At 34.4% G+C, this 13859-nt stretch overlaps 1 protein-coding gene across 1 annotated transcript in view; it reads left to right on the forward strand.

Moving 5' to 3' along the window:
• The first annotated feature begins 12054 nt into the window (after positions 1-12054).
• LOC107478554 (uncharacterized) overlaps positions 12055-13859 on the forward strand; it is a 10140-nt gene continuing 8335 nt past the window's right edge. Inside the window, exon 1 of the mRNA XM_052258233.1 lies at positions 12055-12344. Within this exon, the coding sequence (XP_052114193.1) occupies positions 12055-12344 (290 nt within the window). The remainder of the gene's footprint in view (positions 12345-13859) is intronic.

Genomic DNA, 13859 nt, shown 5'->3' on the forward strand with positions numbered 1-13859 from the left:
GAGCAGTGTTGTGAAAGTGACGGAATGTAGTAGACAGTGCATTGACATGATATGTGGCTGACTGGCTGTTGATTTTTTATTTGGTTCTAAGGACAAGAACTTTGTGGGATCTTAAGAGGTATTTATAAGTTACTAGAGAGCTGGAGCACGATATGACATGCATTATTATGTTTTTATTGTTAAATATTACTTACGCTATTTTTTTTAAAATTCTTTTTTTAAGAATCAATAAAAAGTAACTTATATTTTGATGTAGGGACGAAAAGAGCAAAGCAAAAAATGTTAGGTCAAAATGTTGTACAGGTTTTCACTTTTTCTTGCATGAATAGGCGAAATTGTCTGTCAACATACACAAGTCAAAATATCATTTTCTGGTTGTTGCCAAAGGGTGAGAGATTCTGTAAGTTGCCGTCCTAGGTTTAAGTATTTTATGTCCTTTGGAGCGGCAGAATGCATGGTTTCTGATATGGATTATGCGGTTTGGAATTGTATTTGTGTCTCGTTTCGGCAATCGGCACGGAATAATATATAAAAAAAAAAAAATCAAATTTTGATTTCCAAGATTTTTCCAAGTCTGTTGTTAAGCTGGCTGGAAATAATGATAAATGTAAGTTGTGCTTGAGAACTAGAGAGTGTTGGTGTAAATATGCCTTGTTGGAACTTGGATTTTCTTTCTGACTTTTATGATTGAGGAATCCTTTATTATCTATTCATTTAATTTAGAGTAGTTGGTCCCAAAAAATTTAGATTGAAAATTATAGTACCTAGAAATTTTTATTTTCTAAGAGTCTTTTAAAATTATTTTAGTTGAATAAATTGATTTTTTAATTATTTTTAATTAAATTTTTAATAGCGTATTAGATAAATAAGCCATAACAAATTTATTATAAGATAATTACGTAAAACTTCAGATTTTTAAAAATTAAATAATAAATTATTTGAAATTTATTATATTTATTTATGATTTTATTTTTGAAAAATTATTTACAAAAATAATTAAATCAAAGTTACGAGACTTTGAGTTTAAAATAAATTAGGAATTTATATAATTTTTATGATAATAAAGTATTTTTTATTTAAAATTTAAAATTTTAGTAATTAAAAAATAATGAGGATTTGTTAGTTTAATTTGAATAATTGAGATTTGGGATTAAATACTTTAATTTTATGAACTAAAAGAAAATTTATTAGATTATCTCTAATTTTTAAAGTAAAGTAGCTACTTGAAACTAATTAATGAGTTTATAGTATTCTCAAAAATAATTATATTTGTTTTTAAATTATTACTCTACTCTCTAGTTTTATTAAAATTTCTACACTACTCAAACCCTAAAATCTCTAATTTTACCATACTTTAACCTAACTTTAATTTTACCCTAATCCTAACACACTCATACACTCTTCCTCACTATCATTCAGCTGCCACCCTTAACTCACACTCACACACCCCACGAGAGGCTGCCTTCGTCGTTGTTGGAGTTATCGCCGCCATCATCGTGCTCCGCCACTAGGTCGTCGTCATTGTCATTGTGGTCAGAATCGCCGCTAGATGTAAGCCGTTCGCATCACCGTTGCTGAGCTGTATGCCACCGTCATTCTGAATGGACTTGGAACGGCAAAAAGGATTAATTGTGAATATTGGGTCAAGTGACATTTTTTTCATGTTAATGCCACACTTTTCCTATGCACTGTCACGCTTTGCATGAAGGAGTAACACGCTTTCCTGGGTTCATCTATGTTTGCGTGAAAGGCCACTCTTGGGCGCGTGACATGCCCAACTTTTTCCATTGGCGTGTTACACGCCATGTGTGGTGTTAAACGCCCATTCTCTTGGTCCTTGGAACTTAAAATATGGGTCTTTAAAACAACATTTTGGAAACTTGGCCCAGCGTGCAACGCCGGATCTTGGCTTGCGGCACGCCACTCACTTTAAACAAGGTTCTTGAAGGTGAACAATGGCGTGCGACACACCCAACATATGGCGTTACACGCCCATTCAAATTGCTAAAGATGGGTCTTCATTGAACCATCGAAGGCATGTTGAACTCACACGTTTGTTCTTTTGTGGCATGCTGCAAGCCCACTGTTAACTGTGTCATGCATACACATGAGGCCCGCGTAAGCATGGCCCTAATGAAAATCCTCAATCGCATGTACGTATGCAGCATGCGTACGCATGAGTCCTCATTCTTCCAACTTTTGCGTGAACGCATACAGCATACGTACGCATAAATCTTCAATTTTTCATATCTTGCGTGTACGCATGTGGCATGCGTACGCATGAACCCTTTTTTCCAGGTGTTGTGCGTACCCTTGAGCCATGCGTACGTGCGAGTCCCGTGTCGAAGTCATTTTAAAATGGTGCACGCCGTGCATGCAACGTCCCTGGAGGTGTCTTTCTTATGGCGTGTGACACGCCACTTCCTTGGTGTATTGCACGCTCGTTTCTAGCTCGAATGGTCTTGAATCAAATCCTCTGAAAAGTTGGCCCAGCGTGCAACGCCGTGTCTTAGCGTGTTGCACGCCAAGTTTTTCACTGGGCGTTTGAAACGCCGATTTCTTGGCGTGTCATACGCCCCCCAAACAAGGCATCTTAGGCATGGTTTTAAGGGCGCGTAGAACACCTAAGGTGTGGTGTGCAACACTAAGCATGCTATGCACTCTTTTCTTCTCTGGTTCCCTGGCCTGGCGTGCAACGCCCCTCTATGGCGTGTGACATGCCAGCCCACTGCCTCATGGTGGATGCTTTTCTGGTTGTTTTTTTGTTTGTACTTTATTCCATTTTTACCTTCATTTTCTTCTTATCAAATCACAAAACAAAAGACTCAAAGTATTAATAAAATTTTATATAAAAGCATATGATAAACAAGCAACAATTAGTGAATTCTATTAAAAAATATCCAAGAAAATTACTTAAGATTCTCATGCATCAAATACCCATGGACACAACCAGAACACACCTGCCCCAAACCCGAGCTACCACAAGCAGATCCAACCCAGGTTCAAACATTGGAAAAATATAAAACTTTATCAAATCAAACCAAAATCAACACAACTCATCACTAGAAAAATTGGGTGGAAAGTGCCATTTTCAACGCTGATCAGGACAGTGGAGTGGAGATCACCCATCACCCATGCAAAGAGAAGAGGTTCCGCCAGAGCCAAAACCGCAACCAAGTGAAGAAAGACCCCCTGAATTTGGGTTGGGAAACTCGTCACAACTCGTAGTAGCAATGTTTTCTTCGAAGCAAATGTGGAGAATGTGGATGTCATGGAGAATGAAGGAGCAGCTCAAATGCAGACCACTATTCCTCAGGAAGATGACATGCACTGTGCTTAAGGCATACTGGTTAAAAAATTTCCCTTCTCAATTTTATTACCTCTGCTATGATTATATTTGCTTGGAATGTGAGAGGTGTTGCGAATAAAGCTACAATTTGCACACTTAGAGAATTTAATAATATGAATAAGATAGATATAGCTTTACTCTTTGAGACTAGGTGTAGTAGAAGTAGAGCTCAGGAAACGATCAGCGCTTTGGGGTACAAATATTCTTACATTGAAGAAGCTGTTAGTTTTTCAGGAGAAATTTGGGTCATGTGGGATTGTGATGACCTTGGTATTACTGTGTTGGAATCAAACAAGCAATATGTTTTGTTAAATATCAAAACTGTAGAGGAGCAGGATTAGTGGTTAACTATTGTATATGGTAGTCTGCAAGAACAAGGAAGAAGAGAACTGTGGAGAAATCTACGCAACATAGCGAATAAGGGACAGATGCTAATAGGGGACTTCAATGAGATAATGGAAGAATATGAAAAGAAGGGTGGTGCAAGGACAGATGCGAGAGCTTGCAAAAGATTCTGCGATAATATAGAAAGTTGTAAGTTGATTGATTTAGACTTCCTGTGGTCCAGATTCACTTAGAGAGGAGGTGTGACAGATAAGAGGGACGGAGCCTTTAAACAGCTTGATAGGGCTTTGGCCGATGTTGACTGGAAGATGAGGTTTTCAGAGACTAAAATAGAGGTTCTCACATGAATTCATTCTGATAATCATCCGTTGCTTGCTACTTTGAACCCAAGAAGAGTTAATGGAGGAGAAAAACCTTTCCGTTTTGAAGCAATGTGGGAAACACATCCAAGTTTCAAGGAATTTCTAAATGAGTTATGAAAAAACCAAGAAGAATTACCAGAGTCGTTGGAGGATATGGCACATTGTCTATGAAAATGAAACAAAGATATCTTTGGAGATGTTATAAAGAAAAAAAGGAACTCATGACACTACAAGAAAAATGGAACATTTGTAACAAAAAATTTGTATCAAATTTAAAATTGTTACAAATTATAGTTTTTTTGTAACAATAATTAGTTATTGTTACAAAATAAGATTATTTTGTAACAATAAAAAAATTTGTTACAAAACATTTCAATATTTTGTAACAACTTGATTTCTTTTGTTACAAATTATGTTGGCTTTCGTATTGAATTGCTGTTTTGTTACAAAATGTTATAATGTTTTGTAACAAAATATCTATTTGTTTCAAAAGCTGTAAATATTTTGTAACAAAAAATTAATTTGTCACAAAATACAATATTTTTGTAACAAGTTATTTATTTGTCACAAAATTCAAAAATTTTTTGTAACTAATAAAAAATTTTGTTTCAACATACTAAATGTAAGACTTTGAATTAACATAATAAATTATTTATGATTTATTATATTTATTTAAGATTTTATATTAAAAAATTTAAAATATTTAAGTCAAATTAATGATAGTTTGTGTAAGACCCCTAAATTTTTAAAAGTTATTAATAAATTATTTATGATGTATTATATTTATTTAAGACTATATTTTAGAGATTTTTATATAAAAATTGAGTGAAATCCTGTTTATTATTTTGAGTTCTTATAATCGAAAAATAATGAATATTTTATATGCCTTAGTTTTAATATATAAATTTGTAACCTTATTTTATAAATAAAAGAGAATTAATTTAATTATCATCAATTTTTGTTAAATTAGTATTTATTTAAAAATAAATTTTAAATTAATAATAAAATAATATTTCAAAGATAATCATTTAATATTAATTTTTAATTTGAATTATTACTTAATCCTATTATCTTATTAATATTTTTATACAAATCCTAATTTTTTTTTACACAACAAAACCCTAACTTTAATGTTTTTTTCTCTTTCTCAACTGATATTACCCTTCCCCTTTCTTCTATTCTAGAAACCCCAAACAGAGGGGGGAAAATCAAAAGGGAAAAAGACAGAAAAGAAAGAAGGAAAGAAAGGGAAAGGAGGGAGGGGAGCCACGGGAAGAGAACGAGGGAGGAAGAGGAAGGACAGTGTCGGCAGGCATCACTGCCACCGCGCCGTCGTGTTGTACCGAAGAGAGAGAGAGAGCGCGAAGAACGGAGAAGCAGGAGAGGAAGAAGGGCGTCGATGCTGTTGTAGAGAGGGAGACGTGAGAAGCTGCCAAACTCCACTGGTGTCACGAAGCCGTTGGTGTCGTGCTCTGTCGCCGTCGCCTCAGATTGTCGCCATCACCGTCGCACCATTCCTGCCGAGCCGCCGCCATGTCGGGAGATTGAGGTAGAGAATGAATGACACAGAGAAAGGGAGAAGCGCGACAGATGAGAGGGATTGAAGCGTTCCCGTTACCATTTTCTCACCTATTCGCCGCCACTGGGCTTTGACGCTACCACGCCGCCTTAGAGACTCTGCCGTTGCTGAGAGTTCTTTGCAAGAGAAAGGGGACAGCGAGAGAGGATGAAGTGGGTCCTTCACTGCTGCCATGACCATCGCTGAGTTGTAAGCTGTTGTTGGAAGTATTGGGGGAGATGTTGCCGCTGCCAAAACCACCGCGGAGGTTGTTAGGACTGCTGCTTGTGTGGCTACGCCGTGGTGGTTATAGTTGCCATCACAGTCACCACCCAAAAGCCCTGGAATTTCTATTGTCTTGCCCCAATTCAAGTTCAGTGCCACTACCCTGGTCTAATCTTTTTTCCATGGTTTTGATTTGTTATTTGTTTTTTTTACTTGTTCTGATTAGTAATTTAGTATTATTGAAACTTCAAATTATTACTTGTTTTTGTTTTTAATTTGTTCTTAATTTAGTTGATGCTAGATTGATGCCCAACAAAATTCATTCATAATAATAATAATTATTTACATGTTCATACCATCGATTGAGTTGTTACTCTTGAGTTGTTTCAGACTTTCAGTGTCAACTTCCTAGGTGAGCTCCCTTCGACCCAGTTCTTTCAGATTTTCAGTGTCAATTTCAGTGTATCTTAGGGTTTGAAATTAGAATTTTATGATGGTGGACTGGTGGTTGTTGTTGTTATTGTTGTTGTAGTATTTGGTATTTTAGAATTATTGCTGAACCTGAGCAAATTTTTTTGTTGCTGTTAAACATCATTGAGTTGAATTTTGTTGCTGGATAACATCATTGGGTTGAGTTTAATACTTGAATAGTTGAATTTGTTGTTGTGTTGCTTAAAAAATCACTTAGCTAAATCTTTTGTTGTTGTAAATTTTTTTGTTTCTTTGCCAAGTAAAGCTCAAATTTTCTAGACAATTTTTTAGAATTGCATTAATTGACATCATATTGTTATTGATCCTGTCCTAGATATTAATTGCTATTCCACGTAGTCGCTGTCGAGAAGCAGAACAAAACAGAGAGAGATGCGAAGGAGGATGATGGAGACCACCACCGCTGCTATTGTCGTGCTGGGCTAGTCGGAAGCCAACGTGACCACCACTGATCTCTACGCTGTTGTTAGAGTCACTGATGGAGGTATCTTTGCTGCCTCTATTTCGGTTTAGGTCCTTCGCTTCCTTAAACTTGTTCTACTTCCACTTTTACTCTACTATTATCCTATTTTCTGCTACAATTAGGTTGAATATTGATGCTAGTGTTGCTGTGGGACTGTTGAAGCTGCTGCTAGTTCTAATTCAGTTACCTTGGTACTCGTCTGATCTTTCCCTTAGGTTTGGTCCATTTACACGTTCTGTTTTGTCACTGCTATGATTACCATGTTCTGGTTTTATTTTAATTTAATTTTAGTCCTATAGATGTTGAGACGGTATATTTGCTGGTGTTCTTACTGTCCAATGAATCATTTCTTTTGACAGTCCATTTCCATTTGCTTCAAACAAATAATTCCTACTCCTTAAATGGAGTTAAGATATTGAAACTTTATTTCTACAAAGGCTTTGAAATATTGACTTTGGACAGATATTAGAAATGTGAAGTTATAAATTTATGTTAGAGAAGTACTTACCAAATCATACCCTGTTTAGGTGCTACTGCTGATGAGAAATCTATCTATCAATTTAAGGAGCCTAGATTTTGAGGATCATGTAAGTATTTGTGTCATTGATCTTTATATTGCTATAACTAAATATGTAATGATGAGCAGAATATTTCATGCTTGAGGCTCACCCCACTGTTATATTTCGGCATCTAAGTGCTTGATCTTTATAATGAATCTATTTCTTGAGGATACATATCTTGAAGTGGTATGATGATGTTCCTCATTTATTTGAAATTGTCTATGTCGTGCACATTGCTACAAAAGCATCACCTACATATTGAAACAAAATTTGTTAACTAAAGTTAGTATTTTTTTGTTGGTGGTCTTTTCAGGTGTGACACTTATTAGAAGTTTCTCCATGAGAAAGGAGTTGTATGAACGGAGTTTGTAATTTGTAGTTTATATTTTGGAGATTTATAATTTCTTGTTTTTTTGTCCTATGTATCTATCTAGTTCATTAGGGTTCTTCAATATATCTTTTTAGTTTGTACTTTAAAGTTTATATGTTGAAGATTTATAAAACAATCTTAGTTAAATGAAATATATTTGAACTATCTATGTTATTATATATTATATAAATGTTGACTTACTGAGTAAATTAGTTAATATATTAATTAATTAAAAAAATAATAGAATTTGGAAAATTATGTGTGTAATTTGTATTAAAAAAATTATTACAAAATAAATAGTATTTTGTAACTAAAGGAAAAAAATGTTTCAAAATCAAGTTATATTTTTGTAACAAAATTTTATGATAGGAAAAAATATATTGTCACTAAAAATATTTTGAAGATCAAAATTTGTTATCAATTTTGTAATGACTTTTGTTTTTTGTATCAGAAAAATTTGTTACAAAATATTATTTTGAATTGTAACAGTTCTATTTTTCGTTACAAAAACTTTTTGTAACGGGACTTACTGCAATGGACCCTTTTTTTTGTTACAAAAAACTTTTGTTTCAAAATTTTGACGTTTTGTAACAATATTTTTTGTTACAAATACGCCTTTTTCTTATAGTGTGAACCAGCTAAAAGGAATCCAGGTAGCTCCATCTTATGGCTGGAACAAATTTTTTGAAAGATTGGAAAAGGAGTTTAGTCAAGAATTGGAAATGGTGTAAGCCCAAAAAGAACTATGGCTCCAGAAATTCTGACAGCAGTGGCTAGTTAAAGGGGACCGAAACACTAGATATTACCACACAAAAACTTTCATACGAAGAAGAAAAAATAAAATTCTGAAGCTGAGGAAAGGAGATGGATCTCGGTGCGGAGAACAAGAGAAACTGAAGATGATGGTACAAAATTTTTTCAAAAAATTGTATACACAAAATGATTATAATAGGCCGCTTTTAAATTATCCAAGTAATGTACCGATGCTGGAAGAACATATCAGGGAGGACTTGGAAAAGCTGCTCACCGAAAAAGAGGTAAGATATTTTATTTTCACTATAGGATCTTTGAAGGCTCCCGGGAAAGATGGATTCCCAGCTTTCTTTTTTTAACGAAAATTAGGGACTAGTAAAATATTCAGCTTTTTCTTTTATAAAGGAAATCTGGAAGAATGCGAAGATGATCAGAGGAATAAACCAAACTTTGATTGCTTTGATACCTAAGATACAAAACCCGAAATTCATCAACCAGTTCTATCCCATTGCCTTGTGCAATGTGATCTACAAATATTTAACAAAGATCATGGTTGCAACACTTAAGCCATTGCTCCCGGAAAGAATTTTTCCTTTTCAATCTAGTTTCATAACGGGAAGAATCATCCACGATAACATAATAATCGCGAAGGAGATTGTGCATGATATGAGAAAGATTAAATGGAAGAAAGGATTCCTTGCGTTAAGATAGACTTTAAAAAGGCAAATGATAGAGAAGTTGGGAGTTTGTTAAACAGAGCCTGCAGGAGTTTGAACTTCCAAATCAGTTATGTTACTACCGTGTCATATAAAATTCTATGGAATGGCTGCAAAACTGAAAAATTTGATCCTTCAAGGGATATAAGATAAGGGGACACTCTCTCTCTCTTTATCTTTTTGTCATAGCTATGAACAAACTTTCAAATCTAATTGAAGAGCAAGTTGAAGGAGGGTAATGGTATTCGATGAGGATAGGAAGATAGAGACCTTTGATCTCCCATTTGTTTTTTGTCGATGATCTTCTTCTCTTTGCGGAAGCCACAGTAGACCAAATCAAGAAGATAAAAATGATCATGGACGAATTTGAAAAAGCTTCAGGCTTTACTATAAATGCGGAAAAGACCTCAATTTATTTCTCAAAAAATGTCCATAGAAATTTACAGGATGAGATAACCAACGAGTGTGGATTCAAAGAAGTCCCTTGCATAGGGAGATATCTGAGAGCCTACTTTTTCAATAGCTGAAAAGAAAAAGAAATATACAAAGGTGCAATTGACAGAGTTAGAAACAAACTAAAGGGGTGGAAAGCAAAGTGCTTATCATTGGCCGGAAGGATTACACTAGCAAAAATAGTTGTAAGTCTTACACTCAACTTTGACAAGATGTATTTCAAAATTCCAAAAAAAAAAACGTAATGAAATAGAAAGGATGCAAATGAGCTTTATTTGGGGTGAGAAAGGAGGAAACAAAAAAATTCATGCTATCAAATGGGAGGTCATATGTAGCCCAAAGAAGGTAGGAGGTTTGGGATTTAGAAGATTGCACACTATGAATGATGCTTTCATCCTCAAGCTTCTATGGAGGTTAGTCAATGAAAAAGGAATATTACGGACAGAAATCATAAAGCATAAATATGCAAGACAACAAAATCTCTTGCAGGCTATGAATTCAACATCAATTGATACACCCTTTTAGAAAAATTTAAGGAAGATGTGGGACACATTCAAACAAAACATTGCTCTTTCACCTGAAAATGGTGCTTGGATATTTCTCTCAAAAGAGTCATGGTTAAGGGATGAACTACCACTTACAGCAGCTATTATTAGAATGGGCTGAATTGAACCTGGAAATGAAACTGAAAAATGCGGTTATGGAGAGTGAAGGATGGAAATTTTCTCTCTTCAATGACAACCTCCAAGACAACATAGTCCAAAAAATCAGGGCCTTGCATCTACCATGTGAAGATCTAGGAGAAGATAGATTAATGTAAAAAAGAACACGTGACTTGCTTATCAAGCTTTATGTCATCCGGAAGAGGCAAATGATCAGGTTTGGAATATAATATGGAAATGGCAAGGATCCCAAAAGATCAGAGTTTTCATGTGGCTGCTAGTGCACAAAAAACTTGTAACTTCCCAAAGGTACAGTAAGATATTTGGTGCTTTTCCTCACTGTCATATATGCACTAATGTAGAGGAATCCTTGATGCATGTTGTCTGAGACTGTCTGAAGGTGAGCAGGACTTGGTCAAAAATAATTGCACCATGTCATCTATCTAATTTTTATAGATCTCCCTTTGATGTATGGATCTGTTGGAATCTTAAAACGGAACTTGGAATCACCAAACAAGTACGATGGATCACACAATTCATGGTCATATGTTGGTGGACTTGGAATTGGAGGAACAGAGAAATATTCCCCCCTTTCAAGAGATCAAGAGAGACTAAAGTGGTTATATACTCCTATGTAAATTCCATCATCTCAACTTTTCGAAAAGCGAAACTGCTGGAATCAGGCCCAAAAAGAAGGGAGACAAATATTAAATGGAAGTACCCACCAAAAGGATGGATTAAACTAAATACAGATGGATCAGTGACAGAAGATATGAAAACAGCAGGGTACGACGGCCTTTTTAGAACTAAAGATGGAAGATGGATCGCATGATATATGGTTAATATGGGAAGGTGTAACGCCTTCCAAGAACATTGGGGTGTTTTGCATGGTTTAAAGATAGTCTGAGACTTGAGCTTTAAAAGAGTTATTGTTGAAGCTGATTCCGAAACTGTTGGATAAGTGATAAATCAGGAAAATAAGCTAAAGGTACATCCGGATAATATAGCTAGAGCAATAGCAACATTTAAAGAAAGAAAATGAAAATTAAAGTTTGTTCACAACTATCGAGAAAAAAATCGGTGCGCGGGGACTGGTTAGCGAAAAAGAACTTGAAAATCTATCATGGAGTTCATTTTACAGATTAACCTACAACAGAACTTAGACAGATTTTGCTTGATGATGGTAAAAGGACAATTTTATCCTGAAACATAGTAGATGCGTAATCTTAGGCATTAGCCCCGTTTTCTTACCAATAAAAAAAATAACGAAATGTTTTAAAAGTATTTGGACTAGAAAAAAATAATAAGATCAAAACTCAAAATATTTATTAAAATATAAATTCAAAGCTTATTTAAGATTTTTTTAATTAATGAAAATGAAGGTAAATGGTCCTATCTATTCCCACCACAACAATAGCTCCAACAATGAAGCCGCTTAAATCGGGTATACTTACTTTTTTGGTTTTCTTCGATTACCTTCCTCCTTTGCTTTCACATTTTACACTTGCATTCCATTTAGAATCTCAATACAGATAACTCATTTCCATCATTGTAACCCACCACAAACGAATCATTTAAACAAAACATACGTTGAAAGAAACAAAAAAGCGGCACACCATTTTTTCTCATTTTTGTCATTAGCACATGATGATAGAATCAAATAGAGTGAGACTAAGATAATATATTCTTGAAAATATAATCAACATTATTGAACATGCATATTGGAGTTACGATAATATAACCCTATAAATGGGAAATGTAGCTTCAAGATTTGCATTTTACCCTCCAACCCCACCAACGTATAAAGTGTTAGAGGAGAAGGATGGGGTGAAGCTCATATTCTCGCCGCTTCCCAAAGAGAAGAATGTGGAAGTGCATCGTCTAGATACGAAGAGTGGGAACAAGATCATTGCTATATTTTGGAAACACCCTTTTGCCAGGTTTACATTCCTATACTCGCATGGCAATGCCGCTGACTTGGGTCAGATGATCGACCTTTTCATGTACCTTAGAGCTCAACTTCGCGTTAATATTATGAGGTTCCTTTTTTCTTCTTCTTCTTGATCTCAATATTGTTGCTCTTTGTACTTGCAATTGGTTTTATTTTCTAGAGGGATGAATATATTATACCTATATATAAAGTCATTATTGAAGTGGGGATTTTCATTATATTATTGAATTAGGGGAAATAAATTGGACAACAAAACTTTAATAGATTCATATGTAAAAGAATGCTAAAACCCTTAATTGTTAAAATCAAGTTTCAGACTTATTAACCATGCTTTTATTTTATCGTTATAAATATTATGAATTTTAATTTGGTAAATAAGATAATTGTGTTTCTAGCATTATTCGTGTGTATTTATATATATATATACACACTACTTTAATACCTTACTATTAGGCCAATTATAGTGGCTTAACAGCAATGTCTTAATCTATACAATAATTTCATTATGATATAACATAATATTTGGTTTTAGTTCTTGGAATCTTGACGAATTATTAGTTGTTGAGAGTTAAAAGTACCTTGAATAATTAAACCAAACTATCATCATTTTTTATATTGATTTAAAAGCAACATATTAATTTTATATAGTATCCAAATCTAACGAAAAGGTAGTATTTTTCATAATATTCCAAAAAATAATGATAACGTTTAGTTTGATTGAACTTCATCCCAATAATAAAATTAATTTTAGTTGTCTTTACCATTAATTTTATATCATCAATAAGTGTTTTTTTTTTCAATTTTACTCACTGATATACCATCATCATGTTCACTACCATCCCATCCTTTTCCATCATCATCATCATCATCATCATCATCATCATCATCATCATCATCATCATCATCATCATCATCATCATCATCATCATCATCATCATCATCATCATCATCATCATCATCATCATCATCATCATCATCATCATCATCATCATCATCATCATCATCATCATCATCATCATCATCATCATCATCATCATCATCATCATCATCATCAAGGTTTTCTTTTTTCTTTACCTATTGTATTTATCATAATAGGATTTATTGTAAAGCTAAAAAATTATTATATTTATTAATTATTAATAAATAAAAATTTGTAAGATTTATTATAATATAAACAAATAAATTCAATAAAAATATCAATTGTCAGTAATATCATAAAATAATGTTCACAGATAGTCGTCATTGAGGAATTCGTTGTCATCATGTGGGTGGATCTTCGTTTCAGATCTTGCGTGTGTTACCATCACCGGTCATAAAGGAAGTTGGATGGGTTAGTTGTACACTCTTAGTCTGTAAGAAGAGCTGGCTCTACATTGCGCGACTACACTAGCGTTTATTAGGAATGGCAAAATTCTCCGAGACGTGGGAATTCCTGCAGAGACTGTCCCGAATAGAGATTCGAATGTGGGAAATTTTTCTCGCGGGGATAGGGACGGGGGACAAAATCCCTCCGAGGCAGGCACGGGCCTCGAATGGGGATCCCCGTCCCGTCTTTGCTAATCCCCAAAATTCATAAATTTACATAATTGTCTTTAATAGTTTA

Source organism: Arachis duranensis, chromosome 3 (genome assembly GCF_000817695.3).
Source record: "Arachis duranensis cultivar V14167 chromosome 3, aradu.V14167.gnm2.J7QH, whole genome shotgun sequence".
Taxonomy (NCBI): domain Eukaryota; kingdom Viridiplantae; phylum Streptophyta; class Magnoliopsida; order Fabales; family Fabaceae; genus Arachis; species Arachis duranensis.